General features: G+C 32.6%; 9 protein-coding genes across 10 annotated transcripts; 6 read left to right on the top strand and 3 right to left on the bottom strand.

The window, feature by feature from the left end:
* Positions 1–30: 30 nt before the first annotated feature.
* On the top strand, positions 31–1,872 carry LOC107361657 (solute carrier family 60 member 2). Its single transcript, XM_015928502.3, has 4 exons — positions 31–360; positions 428–586; positions 730–1,158; positions 1,256–1,872. Exons 1-4 carry the CDS (start codon positions 153–155, stop codon positions 1,804–1,806), a joined length of 1,347 nt encoding a protein of 448 aa, XP_015783988.1. The 5' UTR covers positions 31–152; the 3' UTR covers positions 1,807–1,872.
* A 1,835-nt stretch (positions 1,873–3,707) lies between these two features.
* Positions 3,708–5,817, top strand: LOC107361658 (solute carrier family 60 member 2-like). Its single transcript, XM_015928504.2, has 4 exons — positions 3,708–4,024; positions 4,089–4,247; positions 4,377–4,802; positions 4,922–5,817. Exons 1-4 carry the CDS (start codon positions 3,817–3,819, stop codon positions 5,470–5,472), a joined length of 1,344 nt encoding a protein of 447 aa, XP_015783990.1. The 5' UTR covers positions 3,708–3,816; the 3' UTR covers positions 5,473–5,817.
* A 195-nt stretch (positions 5,818–6,012) lies between these two features.
* On the top strand, positions 6,013–7,751 carry LOC107361661 (glutaryl-CoA dehydrogenase, mitochondrial). Its single transcript, XM_015928506.3, has 2 exons — positions 6,013–6,707; positions 6,816–7,751. The coding sequence occupies exons 1-2, from the start codon at positions 6,237–6,239 to the stop codon at positions 7,545–7,547; spliced, it is 1,203 nt and encodes a 400-aa protein (XP_015783992.1). The 5' UTR covers positions 6,013–6,236; the 3' UTR covers positions 7,548–7,751.
* A 163-nt stretch (positions 7,752–7,914) lies between these two features.
* On the bottom strand, positions 7,915–11,236 carry LOC107361656 (uncharacterized). Its single transcript, XM_015928501.3, has 3 exons — positions 9,002–11,236; positions 8,789–8,903; positions 7,915–8,702 (listed from the first exon to the last, which is right to left on the bottom strand). The coding sequence occupies exons 1-3, from the start codon at positions 11,041–11,043 to the stop codon at positions 8,586–8,588; spliced, it is 2,274 nt and encodes a 757-aa protein (XP_015783987.2). The 5' UTR covers positions 11,044–11,236; the 3' UTR covers positions 7,915–8,585.
* A 197-nt stretch (positions 11,237–11,433) lies between these two features.
* Positions 11,434–12,848, top strand: Mettl2 (methyltransferase-like protein). Its single transcript, XM_015928507.3, has 5 exons — positions 11,434–11,644; positions 11,718–11,996; positions 12,058–12,118; positions 12,199–12,338; positions 12,413–12,848. Exons 1-5 carry the CDS (start codon positions 11,550–11,552, stop codon positions 12,723–12,725), a joined length of 888 nt encoding a protein of 295 aa, XP_015783993.1. The 5' UTR covers positions 11,434–11,549; the 3' UTR covers positions 12,726–12,848.
* A 204-nt stretch (positions 12,849–13,052) lies between these two features.
* LOC107361664 (uncharacterized) lies at positions 13,053–14,927 on the bottom strand. 2 transcript variants are annotated; one of them, XM_089266361.1, is made up of 3 exons: positions 14,776–14,927; positions 13,934–14,101; positions 13,053–13,452 (listed from the first exon to the last, which is right to left on the bottom strand). In XM_089266361.1, exons 2-3 carry the CDS (start codon positions 14,040–14,042, stop codon positions 13,289–13,291), a joined length of 273 nt encoding a protein of 90 aa, XP_089122487.1. In that variant the 5' UTR covers positions 14,043–14,101; positions 14,776–14,927; the 3' UTR covers positions 13,053–13,288. The 2 variants fall into 2 exon arrangements, with proteins under 2 accessions (XP_089122487.1, XP_015783996.1); XM_015928510.3 differs by lacking the exon at positions 14,776–14,927 and having other exon boundaries at positions 13,934–14,269.
* A 327-nt stretch (positions 14,928–15,254) lies between these two features.
* LOC107361663 (uncharacterized) lies at positions 15,255–17,517 on the top strand. The gene is made up of 2 exons (XM_015928509.3): positions 15,255–15,475; positions 15,760–17,517. Exons 1-2 carry the CDS (start codon positions 15,383–15,385, stop codon positions 16,486–16,488), a joined length of 822 nt encoding a protein of 273 aa, XP_015783995.1. The 5' UTR covers positions 15,255–15,382; the 3' UTR covers positions 16,489–17,517.
* Positions 17,518–18,349: 832 nt separating this feature from the next.
* Positions 18,350–22,968, bottom strand: LOC107361654 (dynamin-binding protein). Its single transcript, XM_015928499.3, has 2 exons — positions 22,675–22,968; positions 18,350–22,277 (listed from the first exon to the last, which is right to left on the bottom strand). Exon 2 carries the CDS (start codon positions 22,191–22,193, stop codon positions 18,522–18,524), a length of 3,672 nt encoding a protein of 1,223 aa, XP_015783985.1. The 5' UTR covers positions 22,194–22,277; positions 22,675–22,968; the 3' UTR covers positions 18,350–18,521.
* A 505-nt stretch (positions 22,969–23,473) lies between these two features.
* On the top strand, positions 23,474–24,705 carry LOC107361551 (pseudouridylate synthase TRUB1). Its single transcript, XM_015928390.3, has 3 exons — positions 23,474–23,711; positions 23,795–23,875; positions 24,004–24,705. Exons 1-3 carry the CDS (start codon positions 23,603–23,605, stop codon positions 24,687–24,689), a joined length of 876 nt encoding a protein of 291 aa, XP_015783876.1. The 5' UTR covers positions 23,474–23,602; the 3' UTR covers positions 24,690–24,705.
* Positions 24,706–25,042: the final 337 nt, after the last annotated feature.

Raw genomic sequence — 25,042 nt, 5'->3', positions numbered from 1 at the left:
TGTTGATCAAGACTAATAATATTGTTAAGATTTCAATGAGTTGCAATTAATAGAGTAACAAGTGAAACAAGGATTCACTTAGAATTGAATTATTTAGTCTATTACAAGGTTTTACCACAAACAAGGTGACAATAGTCATTTTAGTCATCAAAATGAATATTTCAAATTATTTATCAGCTAATCGTTCAAAATTGTTTAAAACTTTCTTATGTTACGTTTCATTTTTATGCTTTGGTGCTTGTTATACCCTTTTGGGTTCATCTTTATTTGATTTACAAATAAGGATGAGTGTTTTATTCACCCAAGCTACTCGTCTGGTGCCGAGTCGTTCCTTTGGTATTTTGATTGGATCAATAGTCTGTAAGTCGATGACAAACAAAAGATATTAAACTTAACGAAATAAGAATAATCTGTGCTCTTCTTTTAGCGGGATTTATTGGTATATTCTTGGAATCTGAAATGGTTTTATTTATCACCAACATGATGGCTGGAGTAATGACTGGTGCAGCTCCTTTGTTTAAACAGTACAATGTAGTTAATGCCTGTCTTTTCTTGTCGGGAATAGCACAAGGAATCTTGGAAATATGTAAGCATTTACATTTAAGAAATGAGTTCAAGTTGTTTTGAAAATGTTACCAAAATAATCTTCATTATTCACAAATACATTGCCGTCTGGAACTTTATTAAGATATGAGTTTCTAATTAGATTTTTTTGTTGGCATTCATTAGATTCTAACACATTTGTCCTCTCGATTTGGAACGAAAAATCGACAAATTATGTCCAAGTATTACACGGGACTTTTGGATTAGGGTCATTGTTGGCTCCTCTGATGGTTAAGTCCTTTTTATTACCTCAAGTGGCAGATTCAACCAATACAACCGAGAGTGCAGATACAAATAATACAACTGACAGTGGAAATAAAACTTTTGTTGCTTACACTCCAGAAGACGTTAAAGTTCAATATCCATTTCTGTTTTTCGGGCTTATTATGATTCTTACTTCATGTGGATTCTTGTATTCCTATTTCAAGAGTGGTTCAATAAGAAAGAGTAAGGTAACTGAAATATCTGACGATCATCCGAGATGGAAAAAACTTTTAGTTATCATGATTGGTGCTTTCATTTGCCATGCTTCTTTTGCCGTAAACGCTATGACTGGTGAGTTATTATTTCAGTTGATTGTTCATCTTATTTCAATTTAACAGACTAGACATTTGAACAAAAGATTAATCATTTTTTAATATTATTGAACCAGGATCCTTGGCACCTGCTTTTGTCGTCAAATCAGACCTGAAAATGACCAAAAAGGATGGTGCAAATTTGGTATCAACATATTGGACCGTCTTCACATCTTATCGTTTAATTTTCATCATTGCAACCAATTATATTGAGAAAATATTTATTATCATTTTTAATTGTCTATTAACGTTGACAGGCGCTGTTTTAATGTTTCTTTATGCTGCACACAGTCAAACCTTCGCTTGGATCTCATTCATTATGCTTGCAATCGGATTTTCACCAACATTCGCAGCTTCCCTCGGTTTTATACAAGAGTACATATGCATCACACAAAACTATGCATCCTTTATCTTTCTCATTGGTGCCATTGGTGACACGGCTCATCCCTGGATAATAACTGGATTCATGGATAAGACACCTGAACTATTTGCTACCTACGTCAGCTCATTAGCCGCAGTTCAAGCCACAATTGTTTTACTTTTACCTTTTGTTTGTGCAAAGCTTTTCAAAGCCAAGACCAAAGAGACTCTCAATAGAACGTCTTCATTAAGAATCAGTCAAAGATAATTGTTGTTGTTTAAATTAGATTTTCTGCTGTAATTAAAATTTTATGCATTTGTTTGTTAACCAAAACCAATTGCTGCGTTTCTTTGTTTCATAAATCAACATTAGTTTATTTCAGATTCCAGGTTCATTACTGTCGATAGATTAAACTATTCAAGGGCATAAGGAATTTTACTCAAGTGTTGTTCAATTCGGCGAGTCCTTAAAACACTAGTGAATCGATGAGTTTCACCTCATCTTCAACTTCAGAAATGTGAGTAATAATGGTCTGGATTGAATAAGTTATTGGGAAAATTGATAATTCACTTCGAAACATGAATTTGAAAAGAAATTTTCTTAAATTAAGATTAGTTAATTATCATATTTTAGACCATTAACATTGATGAAAATATAATCATTAATTAAGTTGCAATTTTCATTGACTGAATTATGAATCTCTCACTTGATTGCAATGAAAATAAAAATATTTAAAAGACTTTAAATAGCGTGAATCACATTATCAACAGTAAGATCTACATAATCAAGCTTGTAAATTAAAGTGTGACAAAAGTGAAACATTAAAATAGACTGGCAATAAAGATTAGTCCATTGTTAATTACAATCTGCAAGAATTTAAATATTCATAACCTTTGACGAAAAAGTTGGAGACTAAATTTTTGATTTCCAGTATCTTTTGAGTCAATTTTGGGAAATAATCTAGCTTCAATTTCAATTTCATTCATCTTTTATTTGATACATGAAAAGCATTTGGTTTTTGCATAAAATTTAGATTTCAAATCGCTCTAAAAGCTCCCAATTAGTCTGAGGTTAGGTGAATTATGAGGGCCAGGAGGGCTAGATAACTTAGGAGCAAAGAGGGTCACAAATTCATCCAGTTTATGTTTCACCATTTTGTCGTTTCTCAAAAATTTTGAGAAAACTGTAAATGTTTAGGTTTATGTCTCGTCAATCAAGAAATAAGCAAAAAATCGCTAGTTTTCTGATCAATCGACAGAAATGGATAGCGATAGTGGGTGTCAATCCATACAGAATCAAAAACTAAATCTTTGAAATAATGGAATTGTTTTCTTCGCAGGTGATTTTGCTCTCAGGCTTCGTTTACAGATCATATCGTTTTTAGCTGAATGAGAAGAGATATTTTGCATTTTTTCACTGATTATAGTGAAAGTAGTGACGAATTCAAAAAAATTATCAAAATTAAAGTTGGGTAAGCCTAAAAATTGCTCACTTTCGATTGTTTGTCGATATCTTCTGATCTACATGGTCCAAAAATTGATTAAATCAATGAAATTATCTCAGAGTGAGGTATATTAGTAACAGTGTGATCTAAATAGTTAAGCTTGTAAACCAAAATGTGATAACATTCAAATAGCCTGGCAATAAAGATTAGTCTATTGTTCATTACAACCAGAAGATGTTAAAGTTTAATACACAATACAGGTGTATCTATGCCTTGTTCCTTTGATTGCTGGTGTTTTCATCATGTAGGTCTTTGTATTCTGTTGCAAGATAAAATCAATTGATAAAAGTAGTTTCCCAACAAAAGAGAGAAACATTGATGATAATCAATTAACTGCGACTTTTGGCTTTACTATGTTTCCAAATATCGCTTTAAAACTATTTGTGGATTGGGACTTTAATGTAAATCTATGAATATTATAATAATATCTTGCTTTTTAAACATATTAAACCAGTTTCACAAAAATGACTCTAATATTCAATTTATGATATTTTAAGATTAATCAAGTTTTATGATACTTTCAATGACAAAGGGACTTGATCTGATAATTTAAATAGTAGATTTATAATGATCTGATTACAGAAACAGACAGATCTGAGACAGATAATAGTATCAAGTGCTAATATAAAAACAAGTTGGTTGGTTGAGATTAATGTTATTGTTCAGATTGCATTGAGTTGTAATTGACAGAGCAACAAGAAAAAACGTTAATTCACTCAGAATTTAATTTTTCCGTCTTGCTCTTGCACAGATTACATTCTCTAGCAATCAGAATGAACCTTTCAAATTACTTAGCAGCTAATCGTGCAAAACTGTTGAAAACGTTCTTATGTTACGTTTCATTCTTCTGCTTTGGTGCTTGTTATACCCTTTTGGGTTCATCTTTATTTGATTTACAAATAAGGATGGATGTGTCATTCACCAAAGCATCTCAACTGGTACCAAGTCGTTCATTTGGTATTTTGACCGGATCAATAACCTGTAAGTCGGTGAAAAAACGAAAGAAATTAAACTTGACAAAATGAAAATCATGTGCTTCTTTTAGCGGGATTTGTTGGCATTTTCTTAGGACCTGAAATGATCTTATTTCTTACCAATATGATGGCTGGTCTAATGACTGGTACTGCTCCTTGGTTTAAGCAGTTCAATGTAGTGAATGCATGTATTTTCTTGTCGGGAACGGCACTGGGAATCTTGGAAATATGTAAGCATTTACATTTAAGAAATGGGTTCAAGTTGCTTTGAAAATGTTGCGAAAATGATCTCGATTGTTCAAAATTACGTTCACTTCTGAAACTTGATGAGATATAAGTTTCTAATAAGATTTTTTTAGATTCTAACACTTCTGTTCTCGCAATTTGGAACGAAAGATCAACAAATTATGTCCAAGTACTGCATGGGACTTGTGGCTTAGGATCATTGTTGGCTCCTCTGATTGTTAAATCCTTTTTATTGCCACAAGTGACAAATACAAATGATACAATTGAAAGTGAAGACAAAAACACAACTGAAAGTACAGATGCAACTGTTGTTGGTTACACTCCAGAAGACGTTAAAGTTCAATATCCATTTCTTTTTTTCGGGCTTATTATGATTCTTACTTCATTTGGATTCTTGTATTCATATTTCAAGACTGATTCAATCAAAGAGAGCAAGGAAACTGAAATAACTGATGATCATCCGAAATGGAAAAAAAATTTAATTATCATGATTGGTGCCTTCATTTGCCATGCAACTTTTGCAGTCAACGCTCTGGCAGGTTAGCTATTATTTTAGTTGATTGTTCATCTCAGGAAGTAATCAATTCTAATTTAAATTGATACATTTGATATAAAAACTAAAGTTTAAAATCATTTTTTTGAAACATTATTTAACCAGGATCATTGGGACCTGCTTTTGTTGTCAAATCGGACCTGCAAATGACCAAAAAGGATGGTGCAGATTTGGTATCAGCATATTGGACCGTCTTTACATCTTATCGTTTAATTTTCATCATTGCAACTAATTATATTCAAAAACAATCCATTATCATTTTTAATTGTCTACTAACTTTGGTTGGGGCTGTTTTAATGTTTCTTTATGCTGCACACAGTCGAACCTTCGCTTGGATCTCATTCATCATGCTTGCCGCTGGATTTTCACCAACATTCGCAGCTTCCCTCGGTTCTATACAAGAGTACATATGTATTACTCGTAAATATGCGTCTGTTATTTTTCTCATTGGTGCCATTGGTGACACGGCTCATCCCTGGATAATAACTGGATTCATGGATAAGAGACCGGAACTTTTTGCTACCTACGTCAGCTCATTAGCCGCAGTTCAAGCCACAATTGTTCTACTTTTACCATTTGTTTGTGCAAAGCTTTTCAAAACCAAGACCAAAGAAAATTTAAATAGAACCTCATCACTGAGAATCAGTCAAAGATAATTCTCATTGTTCTAAAATGGATTTTCCTTTGCTGCTGTCCAAAAAGCCCTTCAGTATTTCGGAAATCAACATCATTCACAGTAGATTCTATTGAATTCTGTACTGTCGTTAAATTAAACTAGTCAAGTGAATAGGGAATTTTACTCAAGTGTTATTCAATCAGGTCAGTTCTTAGAATACAAATGATTGTATCAGTTTCAAATAATTTTAAAAAGTATGTTATTCGCAAATGTAAAAATTATTTATTGATTTTTAAGATTTAATGAATACTTTATATTATGAACACATTGATACAATTGTAACAACACTTTGTTCTTGAAAATTAAAGATTTGACTTACACTAAATCGTCAATTTGTTATCTACAAAATCTGACATGGTTTGTAAATTAATAAAATTAACAAAAACAAAATGCTCGTTTAGTTTTGAAAAAAGTTAGTTACAAAAATTTCAATTTTAGACCAAAGCTAGCTAAGCAGCTAGCTAAAGCTAGTTAATTTTAAGCCAGCTCAGGCTACTTATATACTGGCCATAGCCAATCATGCTGATTCTGGCTGGCTAGTCAGCTTGATTTTCACTGGCTTCGGTATCTACATTTTTGTTTTGTTTACATTGAAAAAAGTAATTGGTGTTTTATGAGTTTCAATTATCTCATCTTTTTCATTTAAAAACATTCAAGTGCCATAGCTAATTTTTACACCGAATAAAGCCCGTTTTAAACAACAGTTCGATATTATCATATGGTAAAGTGTTTTCAAATCGTAATATGTCGACTTGTAAAACTCTCGGTGCAAAATTTGATTATGCTGATCCTTTAAATATGGACGAATTTTTGACCCAAGACGAGATTTTGATTAGAGACAAATTTCGCTCTTATTGTCAAGAAAAGTTGATGCCAAGAATTTTGAAAGCTAACCGTGATGAGGTGTTTGACAAGAATATAATGAAAGAAATGGGATCTTTAGGTGCCATAGGGTCAACTTTGAAAGGATATGGTTGTTCCGGTGTATCTTACGTTGCCTATGGATTACTTACTCGTGAAATAGAGATGGTTGATAGTGCTTTTAGAACAGCTTTGAGTGCACAATCATCTCTAGTTATGGGGGCAATTTATGAGTTCGGAAGTGACCAACAGAAGGACAAGTATTTGGAAAAATTGAGATCTGGTGAAATTATTGGTTGTTTTGGCCTGACTGAGCCAGATTTTGGAAGCGATGCTGGTGGTATAACGACAAAGGTAACAATAACAGTTATCAATGATAAACCTATTCATTCACAAAATCGTCAATAGGATGAATATGATGCAAGTCCAAAGGCTAATAATTTTTTCTTTATACTTTCATAGGCCACTTATGATGCATCTACAAAAAGCTATTATCTTACTGGATCCAAAACATGGATAACTAACTCACCGATTGCTGATATTTGTGTCGTCTTGGCTAAAAGTGACGCTCATAAGGGAAAAGTCAAAGGATTCATTTTGGAACGAGGAATGAAAGGCTTGGAAACACCTAAATTAGAGGGCAAATTATCTTTAAGAGCTTCAACAACTGGAATGATATTGATGGAAAATGTTCAAGTTCCCGAAGAGAACATGCTTCCTGAAGTGGAAGGAATGAGAGGTCCGTTTTCATGTCTAAATAATGCCAGATACGGAATCGCATGGGGAGTATTAGGAGCCGCACAGTTTTGTTATGAAGCTGCTCGACAATACACAATGGATCGTAAACAATTTGACCGTCCGTTAGCAGCTAACCAATTGATACAGAAAAAATTAGCCGATATGGCTTCTGAAATTTCTATTGGATTAGCAGCTTGCTTGCAAGTAGGTCGTTTGAAAGACAAAGGCTTAGCTACTCATGAAATGATTTCTTTGATTAAACGAAACTCCTGTGGTAAAGCCTTGAAGATTGCTCGAATGGCTCGTGATATGCTTGGTGGAAACGGTATCTCTGATGAATATCATGTAATGCGCCATGCAAACAATTTAGAAGCTGTTAATACCTATGAAGGAACGCATGACATTCATGCTTTAATACTAGGGAAAGCTATTACAGGAATACAAGCATTCTTTTGAATGAAGTGCAATTGACAACTTGAGCTTACAATGTTAATATGTAGAGACTCAAATACACTATATTTTTACCTTCTTTCGGTTTGAGTTTTGGTTTTCTTATTTTTATTTTGTTTCATACAATTGAAATATAACTTGTAAATTTATTGTTTCTCGGAACGAAAAAATTTAATTTAATTTCATAAATATCTTATTTGTTTAAACATATTCAACCAATTTCACAAAAGTGACTCTAATCTTCAATTTAAGATATTTTAAGATTAATAAAGTGAATAGGGAATTTTACTCAAGTGTTATTCAATCAGGGCAGTTCTTAAGAATACAAATGATTGTATCAGTTTCAAATAATTTTATATTGTATGTTATTCGCAAATGTAAAAATTATTTATTGATGTTTAAGATTTAATGAATACTTTATATTATGAACACATTGATACAATTGTAACAACACTTTGTTCTTGAAAATTAAAGATTTGACTTACACTAAATCGTCAATTTGTTATTTATTATTGTGTATTATCTACAAAATCTGACATGGTTTGTAAATTTATGATGAAAAATCTATTTAATCTGTCAAAGTGGCATCTAAACATCATTATATTATAGTATTACATTGTAAGAAAAGTCACTAACTAGGTATCTTTGGCATAATCGTAGTTCAATCCATTCATGATTTGCTTCAATTACTTCAAGCTGTAATGTCCACTTTCATGGATTGCCTGTTGGTGGTAGTTGAACAGCAAGTGATGTAACAAGTATGAAGTCAAGTATTAGAAATGGTAAAGCAACTTTGGCATCATCGGGAGTATAATCATCGAGATCAGCCGAATGCCTTCATTTTAATGCTCAATCAATAGGGATAAGTATAACAAATGACTCGTTAAGCTCTGGTCAAATCGGTAAATAAAATACGTGAAAGTTTTTATCGCTTCCATTGAGTGAACACAAAATGTTTTTATATGATTTGTTTGGGAAACAAACATGACATGATTGGAGATGCAAGCATCATTGACTGATTTCCAATCAGTAAAGTTGAACTGATCATCTCCAAAACTCCCAAGCATCGTTATTATCCTCCATGATTTTCTTTCTAATCTTTGTGATCAACCAATGTGGTCTTTCATGAGCAGATAAATCTTCAAATTCAGAAATATCGACCTTTTAATAGAGAGAAAAGTGAAAGAGTGAGTAAAATAAATTGCAGATTTAAATCGAGTCTGAATAAAGACCAGTGAATCACTTACCAGAACAGGTGTAATGCCAAGTTTCCTAATAAGACGTAACTTAAATTGAATTTTTCCTCTCAAATTTCTTGAATGATTAGAATAAAAGTATTTATAGGCTGGTACAACGGTAACTCTGTCAATTGAAATAATTAAAGAAACGTTGGGTTAGATAATTAGAATATCATGAAATATATAAAACACTGCGTTCTCGGTGCATCATTATTTACTTACATTTTGGCTTCAGAAGGCACTGGAATCTCGTATAGAAAATTTATTTTTGATTCATAATGAAAATTAGATTCTAAATTTCTTATAGCAACTGGATATTCACCACGTCTAAATACAAGAAGATGGTGCATCAAAAGACCAGTTTTAGTCCAGACTCCATGGACAACAAACTCTGGTCCACCAAAGAGGGTTTCTAGAGTAGACTGTAATGGTGATATTGGTCCGAATCGCAATTCTCTATTCAATTGTACAATAGCTTTTGATACGAGAGGATAAAATTCTCGTTTAATCGACCATTTTTGATTGCCATTGTCAGCTTCATGAGCTAGTCCAGAGTAGAGGGTTAGTAGACGTTTACTTTGAGCTGAATTTTTGTGGGCTGTCAATGAAGATTTAATGAGATCTGCATCAAAGTCTCGAATTTTAGAGTAATCTTCTAAAATTGCAAGACGAGAAAGTAATGATAAAGACCTGTCAACAGGAACTTCAGTCAATTTCTTAGGGTGTAGAAGAATGGACAAAAATTTATCCCAATTTGCAGTTAATGGTTTATGATAACACTCAGCCATCAAACGAATGTATGGAATAGGTGAAATTTGACGATCTTGAATATAGGCATTGGCATTTCTTATTACGATTGGAGCAATAGTATCGATAATAGATGGACAATAAATGCGGAAACGATTTATAAGAGTCAATAAATTTTGCCAGCTATGTAGATCCAGCTTATGACGATTGAAATCAATTTCACTTAGAAAATTAAACCAAAAAGATGCTTGATTAAATTTGTTTGCTTCTTTGAGTAGCATCCGAAAGAAACAATCAGAAATATATTGAGTACTCGAAGGATTTGCTCTCATATTTGAATTCGTTAATCGACCAGTAATAACCACTGATAAATCAATTAAATCGCGATATCTTTTGATTGCCGCTTTGTCTTTGGAGGCTACAACTGCGCTCAATATTTTCGCACCATTGGTTGAAGTTAAACCAGCAATAATATCGGTAGAGTTTTTACTCCGCATATAACTGCTCATACTAACGATTGATTTTGAAAGAATATCAATTGCTTCCTTCGCAAATAATTCTTTGTTGATCCGGCGAAATACTTCACACAAAGTAACGATATCTGTTTCATCAAAGTGAGAAGTTTCTACTCGAAAGGCAACATTGGATATTAAAAGATGTCTAGCTCGAAGCACATCATCATTAAGTACATCAAATTGGCCAGTTATGTCCGATCCTTCTTCAAGTAATGGAACTCTAATTGCTTGTAAACTTTTGTAGAGATTAAAGACTTCATCAAATGATAGCTCATCTATCTTCCTGATCATTTGCTTAGCAATGTACTGAAGCATAGGTATTTTTGAGTCAACACGAAGCTGGGACACAAAACAGGAAACATCGGTTAGATTGGATATGTCTGATGTCATCTCTGGAAAAGCCAACAACATATTATGAATTAATTCAAATTCTTCAGGAGATAAATGATATTCATAGATGTAACCCGCACAGCTAATTTGTTTAATGAAAGTCTTCAAGCGGCCCAGATCAATCAAGTGTCGGTAGGTTCTAAGAATATCAACCATTTGACTAGGTGTTTTGCCTTCCAAATGCAGGCGAAATTTTTCATCGATTTGTAAAGTTCTATCTTTCGATTTATCATCTCGCAGACTATCAAATCTATCTTTGTATGCTCCATCATTAACTTTTGTGTGAAGTCCATTGTTAAAGCCATTATTGTTGCTTATTTTTCTTCTTAAATTAGATTCAGTCAGTAAAGTTTTGGAAATACTTTCTGGTTTATTTGTATCACTAGATCTTGGTTGTGTCAATGATGGACCGTTTAAGGCGATGTCAAAAAGTTTTTCCTCGTCTGCGGACGACCTGGTAAGGTAGCAAGTGTAATTTGTCGAGTTTTTAGACTTAAAACACCTCTGAAATGATTTACAGCTGATGGAGTATGGTGAGGGTGGAAATAATTTAAGGACAAATGATCCAGATTCTGAAAGACTACGAAAAACTAGCGGCGATAAAGGCCACATCACTAGGTACCACACTGCAAATTAATATTTGAGAAACATAATAACATTGATTGCAAACAGCAGAAAGTTAATCAATAAGAACACATTGTAGGGAACTCTCAAAATGATTACAAATAACAGTTTAACATGTGAGAAATCAGCTGTGAACAGCACGTTTTTGTCTGTATCAGGGATCATGTGAAAAAAATAAGTGGAGCCCAGAAAAGCTATTAAATTTTGAAAAATCAACTTATTCAGATTGATTTTAACATTTTTGGAATTAATTCATCATTTATTCATGTTTAACATGATCCAAAATCAATTTTTCTCATCGTATTTGGCGCTATAATTTTAAAAGTTGTTCACCACTTGCAGCTGATAATCTAATAGATGAAAACATACAAACCTAACTTTTTTACAATTTGTGTTTCATTCAAACTGTGAAAATTCTCGATTGATTAATTTCTGTAATTTAATCAATAGCCAGATATATTTCTGATTCTCCTAATGTACATTATCGATTCAAGATGACATCTGAAGAAGACAGTGGAGATCCCAAAAGGCCTCAATTTGGTAGTCGATTTTTAACTGATGATAAAGACGTTTTTTCACACAATGCATGGTTAGTCAATTATTATTGGTATTTGCTTTAAGTTGATTCTGTTTTAAGATGATTTTTAAATCTTTTATTAAAGGGATCAAATTGACTGGACTGAAGAGCAATTGGCTGAGGTTGATGAGAAAATCCAAAAGAATTCAGCTGATCGTGTTGATACTGATGTAAAAAATGATTTTTTAAGCAGAGCTGGTCACTATTGGAATAAATTTTATGAAACTCATCAAAATAAATTTTTCAAAGATCGCCACTGGTTATTCACGGAGTTTCCTGAACTATTATCAAAAGAAGTTGTCAATATTTTTGAAATTGGATGTGGAGTTGGAAACACTGTTTTTCCTCTTTTAGCACTCAGAGAGTAAGTTAGATTTAAATTCTATGCAAACATTTCTAAATCTTGTTAACTTTTGATTGCTTAGAAGTCCACAAACGATGATTTATTGCTGTGATTTCTCACCATTGGCCATTGATATATTGAAAGTAAGATTTTAAATTCAAATCTTAAAGATTTTGACCCAAATTTTCTAAATATTTCTTCAAATTTTTATATTTTGTTCTAGAGTAATGATTTATTCGATGAAAACCGCTGCAAACCATTCGTTTGTGATGTCACATCTGATGTATTGTCATTACCCTTTGATGAATCCAGTTTGGATGTAATTGTTTCTATATTCACACTTTCGGCTATCCCACCTAAAGAGTAAGAAAATTTTTTCTTTGATTATTATCATATTTAAGAAGTATTTTAATAGTTTCGTTTTTATCCCTTTTCAGTATACCCAGGGTAATCAGTAATTTATGTCGGTTCCTAAAACCAGGAGGATTATTTCTATTTCGTGATTATGGCAAATATGACTTGGCTCAGGTGCGGTTTAAGAAGGGTTCATGCCTCGAAGATAATTTCTATGCTCGAGGAGACGGAACCATGGCTTACTTTTTCACTGAGGATGAAGTTGATAAATATTTCGTTGATGCAGGATTAGTGAAAAAATCACTCATTACTGATAAAAGATTACAAGTCAATCGCGGGAAACAATTGAAAATGTATCGTATTTGGATTCAAGCAAAGTACCAAAAACCAGGCTGATATATCATATTTCACTGATTTCGGACCCAAATCCTGTTCTCAATATGATGAATTTATCATTTACTCATCTTGTAAATGTATTTATATTTTCTGAAAAATATCAAATGGAAATGTGATAAATTTGCCTTAAAGCGCTTACTACTAATCTAAATGATCTATGAAAAACAAATCAAAATCGAGAATAATGATGGATTGATTAGCCTGATTGGGAAATAGACGCGATTCTTGAACTTGAATCCAAAAATAAATTGGGCTTTGAAATCAGCTCGGCAGATAAATTATTGCTGATACAAAATAAACATACAGAAGAAAATTTTGCTTCAAAAATCAGAAATCAACTCAGACAATTTATTTTTAAAATAACCATGATCTGACAATGGTTAAAAAACAATCTCAAAAGAGTTGTTTAATCAGTAATCAAAAGTGAGGTATCTTTAGATATTAAAATTTCAATGTTTCATAGTTGTATTAAAACGAGCGTCAATGGAAGCGTCAAAGGTTAATTGGTTACATCGTAAAATGTTTTCCTTCATCGGAATAAAAAAGCTGTATTACAAATCCATTCATGGATTTTGAAGTTTCTCCACTTCGGGTTCTGCGATTCTTGCATCGTAATCAATGGGTCCAGCGCTACGACCATGCTTACGGCTTTCACTTACAAAAGCAAATGTAAACAGACCACAACTACCAAGAACAAGTAACCCTCCAAATCCAAACGAAAAGGGTCCTGAAATATAATTGAAGCAAAATTAGACAATCAGTTAAATAATCAATTCACATATCTCAATAAAACATTGAAGATTAATATTGGGAATAAACATCTTGGGTTCGGTTGGGAATAATTTCATGGTGATTGGTGTCTCACAATAAAAATTATAAGATCAATAAAAGAATCATATGAAACTGATGGGCTTCAAAGATATACAGAGTAACGTTTGATCGAGAATATTTAGGCCTCAAGATTAATCAAAAATGACTAATTTAGGAAATAATTATAAAATATCAGTTCACAATTAATTAGATATTCTTACATGACGTTTTTTCAACCCAAGTAAAGTATTGTTTGTTTATGGCGTAAGCTGAACAATATTGTGCACGAAGAAATGAAATGCTTTACTTATGATTCATTGACATTTTTAAAACTAAACTTGTCTCATACTGTATTTAAAATTGAATTTCAATTTTTGATCAAATATTTATGAACTTACCGACAACTCTTAATACATTTGATCCAATATACCTCTTGTAATTATCATCGTAATCGGGTGGAGTAATTTCTGTATAAGCAACAGCAGTGAGGATTGCACCTATCAACATGAGGAACAAGCCGAGTAGAGCAGAACCAAATGAACACCAAGTAACAGCGGCAAAGTTTCCTATTTTGGTATAAAAAGGCATGATTATGAGGTTGAAGATCAAAAACAGAATAAAGCGAAACTTATAAATCTACATTCAAGATGACTTCACTCAAATGTAATTTGAATATTTTAACCAAGATGAGAACGTTAAATGTTGTTATCTTTATTGTTAATAACCTGGTTTTTGTCAGTAAACATGGAAGAAGCAAGGTAAACTTTCTAGCTTTACTGATTGTGATTCTGCATTTATGATGTCGATAGTTATTATCTCGTTTTCATCTATTTGTTGTAAACATCCAACACATTTCAAGATTAGCTGCTAACAGTCATTTCAGATTGAAAAGATCTTGACTCACAATTAAAGAAAGCAAAGAAATTGAAAAGACTCATGTCAAAATGAAACCTTCAAAACCTTTGAAATGACCATTAAAAAGTTGATATTTTATCAAAATTGCTATTTGACAATAAATAGATATTGTATAAAATTTCAGTTTTCATTGTCAAAGCGATATTATTAAAAAAAATATTGTACCAGGTCCATCAGACAATAAGACAATTATCTAGTTTATAATTTGAAATTAATTTTGTTTTCACTGTTTATGGTGCTTTAGCTTAAACTAACAATATCACTGTGGAAGGAAGGTAAACATGATAGCCAAGATAGTCTAATGTGAATAATCCAATGAACAAACCTTTTGATTTGATATAAAAATCATTCAAAAGTAAACTGATTAACAAATATGAAAAACAAAACCAAAAAATTAGGACCAAGAATTAACTTTAAATCGATCAACATTTTTCCTTTTTGTTTGTTTTTAATAAATATTATTTATCGATAAATATCGATAAATTTCAAATGAGTATCGATAAATATCGTTTCATAACAATACTATTGTATCATTAAAATTTCAATAAAATTTGATTAAATTTCCTAGTTTCAGTTCAAATTTTCAAATACATTGGCTTTTCATGGTTAATTATGACATGTTAAGTCACTTTCATCGGGAAAATATCAACTGTATCCCTCGATAATCTGATAAACGATACATTTTTCAGTGTGTCGAGAAGAAAAAGTCTCACAACAGACATCTTTGTCGACAGGCAAAAAGAGAGTGACCTGTCAGCCCCTTTTTTACTTTATCTTTCTTTCTTGGATTTTTCTTCTTTTTTGAGAAGAAACTTGCAGTAGGTTTTCATGATTGTAAACAATTTTTTTTCTTTATTATTTCAGGCAGGCTAAATAGTACATTTTAATTAATTATTGGGGACTAATAATTGAGTTGCTGTTTTCCCAGTGCTATGAGTGAGAAAAAGTATCATTGCCCAGTTGAGGGTTGCTCTTTCTCAGAGCAAAAGGGTAAACACTTTAAGCGTAAAATGTCCATTGATCAGGTAATGTGAATAAATTTTAGTTTTGATCTTTATTTTCATGTTTACTTCAATCGTATTTGTTCAAATCTTCAATCCCCTGTTTATTCTCCTAGTCCATTTATTGTCTTTATCTTTGCCTTATCACAATTATTGTCATTATTGTTCTCCTTTCCTCAGGAAAAAAATTTTGTACTCCATTTATTGTCACCCAGAAACCTATTCTGTTCATTTATAATCGATTCATCGTTACCATTGTACAAGTGTAGGATGTTAATTGAATTATTTTATCTATTTTTTCTTCACAGCATTACCTAAATTGTCACTCTGAAAGAAAGTACCAATGCTTCAATTGCGAAAAACGCTACGCTATTGATTGGCAATTAAAATATCATCTTAAAACATGCGGTCTAATTTGGAAGTGCCTAACCTGTGACAAATTTTACAAGGAAAGATTATCTTTAATCACTCACTGTACACGACACTCTCATGTTTTACCAGAAGAAGCGCGTCGAAGAAAAACGAAAATAAAAAAGGAAGATAAATCGAGTAGCAACAGTAGCAGTGGTAGTAATAGTAGCAAAGACAATAATATGCAGGTAATGATTTTTCCTGTTATGATGCCAACAACTCAGGCCAATAACATTCATCAAACATCGTCAAGCTCATCTCGTCACCAATCTACTTCTTCCTCTTCGTCCTCTTCTAACTCAATGTCTAACTCGTTATCATCTCGACATCATCACCAAATTCAACCACCAAAACATTTACAGCAACCTAATACTAATCGAGCTCACCATCATCAACCAACCCATCTGCACAAACCTTCTTTTCAAACTCCAATAGCTCCACCAGCAGTTGATCATCATTTTAATCAAAGAATTATGGCAGATCTTTATCGAACCATGCAAATGGATCCACCACAAATGATGGATCCAAATATAGGTTATATCAAAGATACAACAGGACAGTTGGACGTTGATCACCTGAAACATGGGTTACACAATTTTCCACCACCTCGAGCTCATATCTGGTGATTAACCAAAATTTTGTTTAAAAAAAGATTCGAAGAATCTCGATTCTGAATCGCCTGATTTTTACGAGGTTTACCCGGATTCAAAACATTTGATTCAAGGGTCAGATATTCAGTTACAGTGATCTCTCTCAGAGCTTCGAAAGCCATTTTTAGGTAACAGAAATCATTTCTAATCTAACTCTATGTAAAAAGCTAATATTCACTCATTTCATTGCAAGATTTTGTTGCTGCCATCTACCAATTTCGGCTCTCAGAAAGAGGTTTTGCGAAAGATCACTGTTCAACATTAAATATCATACGATCATTTGATTATTTATTCACATAAACATAAACAATCAACAATGATAGAGCAAATTGTTTCTAAAAAGAAACAAAATTTGGCAGATTTGAAAGTAATCTATTAGACTTTCTTGTCTGAATGAACTATGTTAATAACCACTCTGTTTTAAGGTAAAACGACATGTTGATGCTACATTCATTTTAAAGTCAACTTGGTTAGTATCGATGTCACTTTAATACAATGTACATGCAACTTCTGATATTTGTGCCATTTGAAGAGATAGAGCTTGATCAGAACCTATCAATTTTATTCGAAAAGTTTCCTATTCAACTTCCAAGCACGCCTGACGCATCTATTTGGTCACGAACATGCTACAGCTTATAAAATCGTCCTTCTCTTGGTGAATTTCTTCCAAATCATTTCAATTTTTGTCATTTATCATCGCCATATTTAGTACAATTTCCTTAGATATTTCCCAGGATTTGATGCTTTATAGCTTTATAGCTTTTCTCCGATCTTCCAATTGTTTTATCTGCGTTCAATTGATTTTCTCTTCTCTTCCGATTTGACTTCAACTAATTTCTAATGAGCTTCAACTCGTTAATCTCCTCTTAACAAATGCAACCAACGCCTGAAATAGAAATTTTACTTGATCAAATAAGTACTGAATTTTAAATTATACTAATCAATAAATTGTAAAAAAATATGAAAGCTCCAATAAGTTACTGGAAATAAAAGTAATTACTGTAATCTCTTCTTTTTTTTCTTGGCTGCCTTTTGGATCTAAACAGAAAACTAGTTATTCATCACTGACTTTTCAATCAACGTTGAAAAATTCAATAGGTTTTTTGCTATAATCGTTACATTACGATTTTTTCTATGTGTTAGAGCAAATTGTTAATCAATTTTCAAACTAATCGAAGTAAATTAAAACCAATCTTCCCTAAACATGTGTATTGTCAGCTGTGAACAGCACGTTACCATACTGAAGGGGTGATTTTGAAAAAAATAATGGAACCTCAGACAATCATTAAGAATATAAAATTGAGATTAAACTTATGCTACTCAAGATCATCTTTGAAATTTTGCCACAAAATGTCTATTTGTCATACGATCTAGAATAATGATTGACACATGATCAATTTTTTTGGGAATCGATTAAAGGGTGTTGCGATTAGTAAAGTTCAAGCAATCACTTTCCTGAGTTTTGAAAAGAAATAAGAATGATAATGTCCTTGTGACGATTAAAATATTGTGTCTTTGCTATCATTCTTGTTTCGGCGTCTTAAAATCGTCTTATCTCTAACATTTAGGTGAGAGATTGTTTGAACCTTAACAACCACAACACCCTTTGTTTTTTATTAAAGGGAATTGTGACACTGAAGATTACAATTAACAGAGGAAGAAACTGTTGCGATCACAACAGATATTTGGTTTCTGAACAAAGTCAGGCAATTCAAATATAAGTTTGATTATTCTAACAGACTCTTGGAAAGAAAGGATGAAATAAACGCATCAATGTGATGTATAAAATTACCATGGTAGGTAATGCACTTGGTCCAGAAAAAAAACAAGAGTGAAGAAAGGAATTAAATTAATTTGTAATTAAAGATTTATGTACATTGAGTTTTTCTTGTATGGAGTGAAGATAGAAGCCAACAACAAATCATAAAGAAACAAGATTGAGATGGAATTGATGAGATTATTCAGTTAACGATTTTATCAACAATAATTTTATAAATTTTTTAGTTGCATTAATGAAGGTCAGACGTAAGATAATTAGCCGGCACATATCCCTCTGACCCTAAATGATTTCTTATAAACCACCATTCTGAGTTGCCATTTAAATCACTTTTATGTAAAACCAAGACTGGAGCTCCTCTGCTAAGGGATACTTGATATGGTCCTTTTGGATTGAAAGGATAAGCTGCTTTCCAAGTTTCATTGATAGGTGTTCGACGATCATTCAAATTTGTAGCTGCAATAGTATCTAAATTTTCATACCTTTCTTCAGGTATATTTTCAATGTCTTCATATCTGTGAGGCTCAATCGGAGATGAATTTTGTCTTATTTGTGACACCAATGGATCAAATTCATCAATATTTGAATAGCGAGCACTTCCGTAATCAACAGAGTTACGGCCAGTTTGTGCTAAATTTTGATAGAAACTAGCCATTCCTTCTTTAGAGACTGGATCATAATAAATGCCGGCATCAATGCTGGTTGACCGGGGAGGAAGAGGAGGCGGTGGTGCTGGTGCTTTAATTGAAAATGATTCGGCCCTTTGGATAGATGAATTGGGTGGTCTTGGGGCTGGACGAGTTATTGTCCGATTAGATGAGCTTCCTAAACTTCCAATAGTTGCATTAGTATTTGATGAAGATGATGAACATGATGAATTACTTCGTTGAACATGATTAGAAGTTGATGAAGAGAGCAAGTTTAATTCAGTTAATCCGTTAGACTTGGGTAAAGTATCAAAATTATTTCCAGGTCCAATGGTTCCAGGACAGGGAGAAAGAACATTTTCAGGAATAAAACCTTTCTCTGTTCCATTGTCGACAAACCAACGATGACAGTTGCCAGAAGGATCTTTATATTTAATAACGCCAACTAAATCATCTTTTCTCACTGATAAACCTGCTACTTCAGTTGTTTCATAATTACGGTTAACACGGTACACATGGCCTTTGAAATTATTTTCAATATGGTAACGGTCAGTTTCACCTTGTTCTGAAATGACAGATGATTTCCTCAATAAAGTTGAAGATCCTTTGGTATTTTTACAATCTCGTGAGCTTCGTCGATCCAAGGTTCGAGAAAATCCCGTAACAGTTGCATTAGGGAATAAGTTGACGGGAATCAGTTCAAAGTCTTTGACCATTTGGTCGACAATTAGATTATACTTGATTTGAAATGTTTCAAATACTGATGTTGAATTCAATGGTGATGAACCCAACATGGATGGCAAGTCCAACAGTTTCATCATTTCTTCAGTTATTTTGGCGAGAAATAATTTCTTTATCTTGATTTGGGCGTGAACACAACCTTGTATTATTTCAACTGTTCGTGCGGTGAATAAAGGTAGCTCGTCTAGAAGTTGTGCATTTAATGCTTCGTAATTGTTTTTGGCCATAATTTGTTCCTCCTTGAGGCTTCTCTGTTTACTTGGATCTTTGTTTGACTCGACTTTCTTTGTGGCTGCATCATAATCCAATAATTTATCATTACGTTTTTCAATTAATTTAATTGGATTTTGAAATCGACTTAATAGTTGCTTTAAAATATTTATCACATGAAGTTCTAATGCATTTTTCATTGCTTCCCAATGTTCAGTTTTCAATAGTCTTTGACAAGTCCTAAACTCTTCAACATCAGATTGATTACACTTTTCTGCATAAAATGTGGCAACATTTTCCGATACTTGAAAGCAAGTATTGACAAACTCTTGCATTGATTCAATAAAACAATGTAAATCTTTTAGAAAGATTTTAATTGTTTTCTCTACTATTTTAAACTTATTTGCTTCCTCTTCAAATTTTTCGTCCTTTATTCCGGTTGAAAAACCAAATGTTGTAGTTAATCGGGAACCTAATCGGGCAGATTTTTTCATTACAGTGTGCAGATTGAGCTTGGATATTTTAGATGAAAAACTTGAGCTGTTTCCTTTTCTGTACTTGAAGACAAGATCTTTACGACGCTTAAGTTCATTAATATCTTGAGCCATATCAGTTATCATGTGAGCTGCTTTTATAATGTCATCACGATCAGGATGAGTCTCATCTGTACATTTGAGAAGCTCATTCAAAAGTAATGGATACTTGAGTATTCTTTGAACAGGTTTAATTAGAAGGGAAGGAACATCAAAACAATTAGTCTCAGATTTTATACGATCTAATCCTCTTTGAAGTATAACTCGGATCTCGGGATTTTCCTCATAACGTTTCCATGCTGTTGGTACATCTTCATGGTCACGACAATATACAATGTAAGCTTGCTTCATCTCGTCTTGAAGAGTAAGAAAACATTTACCTATCATTTGATTTTCTGGTTTACGACACAAAGTAGATTCCTCGAGAGAACGAGTCAATTTTTCACTAACAGTAATAATTTCTTCAAAATTGCAGAAAAGAGATTCCAAGACTACTCCTTTTTCAATTAATTGGTTTTTTACAGTCGCGTCATGGAGAAAAGTTTTAACACAAACACGCAAATCTTGACAGTAATCACGCTCTGACTGAAGCATTTCTGTAACAATGCAACTTCGTTGTTCCATCATCTTTTTTCTTCTAGCTTCAGTTCGATCATCATCCCCTCCAGTTTTCGTAACAGCTTCAGCTCCACTATTGCGATTTGATGAATCTGTTACTCTAGCAGGTAGTGGTGTAGATTGAACGTTAGATGAAGTTCTGATTGGAACTTGAGGGGAAGGCGAGGGTGGTAATCCAAGAGAAGATGTCCTCGGCGAAGGCGTAATTAAAGGGGGACTTTTAGATGTTGGTAGAGGATGACGAGGGACTGGAGGACAGGGTCGAGCTGGAGTGAGAATTGAATTGAGATGAGCTGGAGAGACTGCTTCTGCGTTTGAATATTGGCCAGGTTGAGATGTTGAATTTAATGATAGGCGTTCAACATCTTGAGTTAAAGGGCTAACTTCGGGTTCGTCGGGACTGAATTCCAGTAGATTCGTATTTTGGTTTAAACCAGTTGAATCAATTTGATGTGTGTTAGTGGGTAACGTGGTGTCTATAACTTCAACGTGGTTTAGAGGTATAATCCCTTCTGTTCCAGAATCATCAATCACCTCAACCCAATCATTATTGAAGCCACGCAAAAGTAAAACTGTAGAGCCTTCTTTAACAGATATTTCTCCCTCAAACTCTGCATCAAAATTAAACAAGACACGACCATACGTATCAGGAGGATAATCAAAGACAACCAAGGACGCAGCTTTCCTCCTATCCATACAGTCTACTATAATTTTAACAAAATCCTTAGGAAACATTCCAATACGCCCATCAATTTCACCGAGAATCCAATTTTCTTCCGCATCAGCATATTGAATAAGATGAACAATTTCACCAGGAATTAAAGAAAGTTCATCATCTCTACGAGCATTGAACGGAAATATCACTTTAGCATAAGATTGAATCCCATCAATTGATAAATTTTTTGTGCTAGAACTATCAGAACGGATTGATTCTTCATAGCTTGGAGGTAGATCATTGATTTCGTTCACTAAAGGAGTTGATGATCGTGAAACAGAAATCGCTGAAGCAAACTGTGACACATTTGACGCTTGATTCTCATAAGTGTGATATTGATGTTGCTGGGTGGAATTTTCTTGAGCTGTTGCATCTTCTTGAATAGGAACAAATCTTCTAGAGAATACTTCAACACTATTACTTTCTCCTTGATGATGCATGGTTGATTTGAATAGACAATAGTTGAATTTTAAAACTGTTTACACTTTTCAGAAAATAGATATAACTTCCTCCAGGTAATTCATCTATTGGATAAAAAAAAGGAAAAAGAGACAGTCGTTTAGAATATTAGATCACAGAAAAGGTTCAAATTACTATGAAAAATGCATGCAATAAAGATAAATTTGATGGGAATAATAAAAGAGAAGCATGAAATGGCAAAGATCAACTAATAGGCATAGAATTACATTTTTATTGAGGTCTATTGGGCTCACTAGATTAATAGATTCAATATAGGCATCCTCTTTTATTTTTTTGAAAAAAAACAAATTAAGGTTAAGAACAAGGAAAGTTGTTGAATATAATTTTAAAATGGGTGAACATTACCAATAATAAGATCTAAAGATAATCTCATATTCATCTGAAAACATGAACTAAGGTCAAAAGGAATGAGAAATTTGAAAAATAAAATTGTGATCTTACCTTTTGAATAAAATTGCAAAAGGCCAAAAAATAAATTAAAGCAAAAACGATGCTAAATAGCGACTTAATAAACGAAAAACATTGATGGAATAGATAGAAGCACAAGTTCTCATAAAATGTTTACATGTATAAAATGAAGCCAATTGATGAACATAATTTGAATTGAATTTCCAGAGTGATTCACTGATCATGCACAATCAAGCGTAATTGTTGTTTGGAATAAATAATTGTTCAAAGTTTATAATAATTTAATATAAGTAATTCAAAACATCATTATCTTGTAGAGTAAACGTCAAAATGACATGAAACACAAATGTTTACTTCCTTAATTGTTCCAATGATTGTACAACCAATGAGACAAAAACAGCTTGCGCGGTAAATTTAACCTGTTCTCACTAAAAAGTACATTCGTAACATTTAAAAATGAATCCTTCTTTTTAATTTCGATTGAATTTTGACTTTTTAAGTAACCAGATCAGAAATTGGAATTAATAATCAGGGGAGTTAATAAGTCAAATTCAATTATGGTGCCACTATGAGAATGAATATCTAATTGTATCAAACCATATTTAAGGGTTCATAGCTTGTATCAAAACAGTTTTTGTGATCGGTTTTTTATTTATGAATCAAACAAAACAAAAATTTCATGATTGATCTTTCTTCTCGAGATAATTGAAGATCTTTTAATTTCATTAATATCAAGGTGATTAATAAGAAGATAATTAAAATCAGATAAAAATTGGCAACCTTCTTGTATTTACCGCTGGAAGTTTGTTGTTATTTTTATCAACTGTTCAGCTGGTGATGGTTCAAAAGCGTGCTTATTTGAAATGTTTTTATGAGATAATTTATTCTCGAGGTATCGATTGTATACCAATTAAATAACCTGATCTGGTGGTTTTCAAAGATATTTTCAAACTATAATGCAATGAGTAGATCATTTGTATCCAGAGTTAAAGGAATTGTTCCCATTTATAAGGAAGCTGGAATAAGCAGTTTCACTATTTTGAAATGGATAAAACTTCATATTGCTTATGGTAAGTTAACTTTATATTTCTCTAATTTTGATTCCAAGATAAGATCACATCCCTTAATCTTTTCTTTTTGTTATCATTTTCAGAAAATTTCGGAGGCAAACATTGGTATATACCACATGTAGAGAGTTATCGTAATTTAGAACCGTATGCATCTGGTGTTTGCAGTAAGTTTCTTGAGACATTTAATTTACAAATACAATTAAATCCTATCTATATATGTACAGCTAATTGTATATGCATAGTCTGTAGTGATTATTTACTAATTTATATATTTTTAATATTTTGTGAACAGCTGTTGGCATTGGAGGACCTTCTTTATACATTAAATATTTGCAGTTCTGTGATTGTCGATACTCTGTTAAGATAAAGATGGGCCAGTCAACGACCAATGATTTCTACAAAAGTGATATCATAGATACAAAACCATTTAACCATGTAAATTTAGACGATGTTAAAAATGCCTGTCTCTCTTTCATTGGAAGTCACATTCAAGTTATGCCTTTTGTTACATTCAGAGAACCTTGCTCATGGTATGAACTGGATACTCTTCATAATGAAGAAGCGGATAACTATGGGGAAAACAGAGATTTAACGAGTCCGAACTTTTGGAATGGTGAAGATCAGATGAGATACAAAGTCAGAGATGTAGTCCATCATCGGAGAGTTACGTGCCATTCAATTGAAATTACCGATTTCGATCCTCCTGATATCTCATTAGAAATATTCTGTGGTACAACATTTGTAATTAGATCATTTGTGAAAGATTTATGTGAAAAATTAGGTACTTGTGGTTCAATCGTGAAATTAGAGAGAACTCAAGAAGGTCCATTCACACTTGACCATTGTATTGACAAAACTGATTTGTACTTGAAGTACTTGAAGCCAGCTTTACAAACCAATACAGTGTTTTATATTGACCATGTAAGGCAACATTTAGATAAATTACCATTTTATGGTGATAAAAGAATTAAAAAATAGTTATAATTATAATAAATCATAGCTTTATGATGATTTTATCAAAAAGTTATCATATTTATCTAAATCATAAAATTGAGTATAAGAAGACTAACAATTTACTCATTTAGTTGTACTTCATGTTGGTAAAAAACTACTGTGACACACATTTTTATCTACTAATCGTGAATTTATTGGCAAATTATGATTTGATTAACATTTGTGATCTACTGAAGCAAACTTTGAGTAAAGCATGGAGTGAGGATTTTTTGAAGCGCCAAATAATAAGAGCTAGTGAGCAACTGACATGATAAAGTTCACAGCATTTCTAACAATTATTTTGATGATAGTTATCGAAATCAGTGTTGATAAAAAAT

Source organism: Tetranychus urticae, chromosome 1 (assembly GCF_039701765.1).
Source record: "Tetranychus urticae isolate SD_2017Ah chromosome 1, NJAU_TeUrti_SD_1.0, whole genome shotgun sequence".
In the NCBI taxonomy this organism is placed as follows: Eukaryota; Metazoa; Arthropoda; class Arachnida; order Trombidiformes; family Tetranychidae; genus Tetranychus; species Tetranychus urticae.
Note: the sequence above shows the minus strand (reverse complement) of the source record. Positions and strands in the feature narration are given on the sequence as shown.

Coding starts and splice junctions, on each gene's coding strand:
- LOC107361658 (XM_015928504.2), top strand. CDS start 3,817: ATGAACCTTTCAAATTACTTAGCAGCTAATCGTGCAAAACTGTTGAAA. Junction 4,025..4,088: donor TTTGACCGGATCAATAACCT/GTAAGTCGGTGA, acceptor TGCTTCTTTTAG/CGGGATTTGTTGGCATTTTC. Junction 4,803..4,921: donor TGCAGTCAACGCTCTGGCAG/GTTAGCTATTAT, acceptor TTATTTAACCAG/GATCATTGGGACCTGCTTTT.
- LOC107361663 (XM_015928509.3), top strand. CDS start 15,383: ATGAGTGAGAAAAAGTATCATTGCCCAGTTGAGGGTTGCTCTTTCTCA. Junction 15,476..15,759: donor GTAAAATGTCCATTGATCAG/GTAATGTGAATA, acceptor TTTTCTTCACAG/CATTACCTAAATTGTCACTC.
- LOC107361656 (XM_015928501.3), bottom strand. CDS start 11,043: ATGTGGCCTTTATCGCCGCTAGTTTTTCGTAGTCTTTCAGAATCTGGA. Junction 8,904..9,001: donor GTGCCTTCTGAAGCCAAAAT/GTAAGTAAATAA, acceptor TTCAATTGACAG/AGTTACCGTTGTACCAGCCT. Junction 8,703..8,788: donor TTGGCATTACACCTGTTCTG/GTAAGTGATTCA, acceptor CTCTATTAAAAG/GTCGATATTTCTGAATTTGA.
- LOC107361664 (XM_015928510.3), bottom strand. CDS start 14,123: ATGCCTTTTTATACCAAAATAGGAAACTTTGCCGCTGTTACTTGGTGT. Junction 13,453..13,933: donor AAATGTATTAAGAGTTGTCG/GTAAGTTCATAA, acceptor ATTATATTTCAG/GACCCTTTTCGTTTGGATTT.
- LOC107361654 (XM_015928499.3), bottom strand. CDS start 22,193: ATGCATCATCAAGGAGAAAGTAATAGTGTTGAAGTATTCTCTAGAAGA.
- LOC107361661 (XM_015928506.3), top strand. CDS start 6,237: ATGTCGACTTGTAAAACTCTCGGTGCAAAATTTGATTATGCTGATCCT. Junction 6,708..6,815: donor CTGGTGGTATAACGACAAAG/GTAACAATAACA, acceptor ATACTTTCATAG/GCCACTTATGATGCATCTAC.
- LOC107361551 (XM_015928390.3), top strand. CDS start 23,603: ATGAGTAGATCATTTGTATCCAGAGTTAAAGGAATTGTTCCCATTTAT. Junction 23,712..23,794: donor AAAACTTCATATTGCTTATG/GTAAGTTAACTT, acceptor TATCATTTTCAG/AAAATTTCGGAGGCAAACAT. Junction 23,876..24,003: donor GTATGCATCTGGTGTTTGCA/GTAAGTTTCTTG, acceptor TTTTGTGAACAG/CTGTTGGCATTGGAGGACCT.
- LOC107361657 (XM_015928502.3), top strand. CDS start 153: ATGAATATTTCAAATTATTTATCAGCTAATCGTTCAAAATTGTTTAAA. Junction 587..729: donor ACAAGGAATCTTGGAAATAT/GTAAGCATTTAC, acceptor GGCATTCATTAG/ATTCTAACACATTTGTCCTC. Junction 1,159..1,255: donor TGCCGTAAACGCTATGACTG/GTGAGTTATTAT, acceptor TTATTGAACCAG/GATCCTTGGCACCTGCTTTT.
- Mettl2 (XM_015928507.3), top strand. CDS start 11,550: ATGACATCTGAAGAAGACAGTGGAGATCCCAAAAGGCCTCAATTTGGT. Junction 11,997..12,057: donor CCTCTTTTAGCACTCAGAGA/GTAAGTTAGATT, acceptor TTGATTGCTTAG/AAGTCCACAAACGATGATTT. Junction 12,119..12,198: donor TGGCCATTGATATATTGAAA/GTAAGATTTTAA, acceptor ATTTTGTTCTAG/AGTAATGATTTATTCGATGA.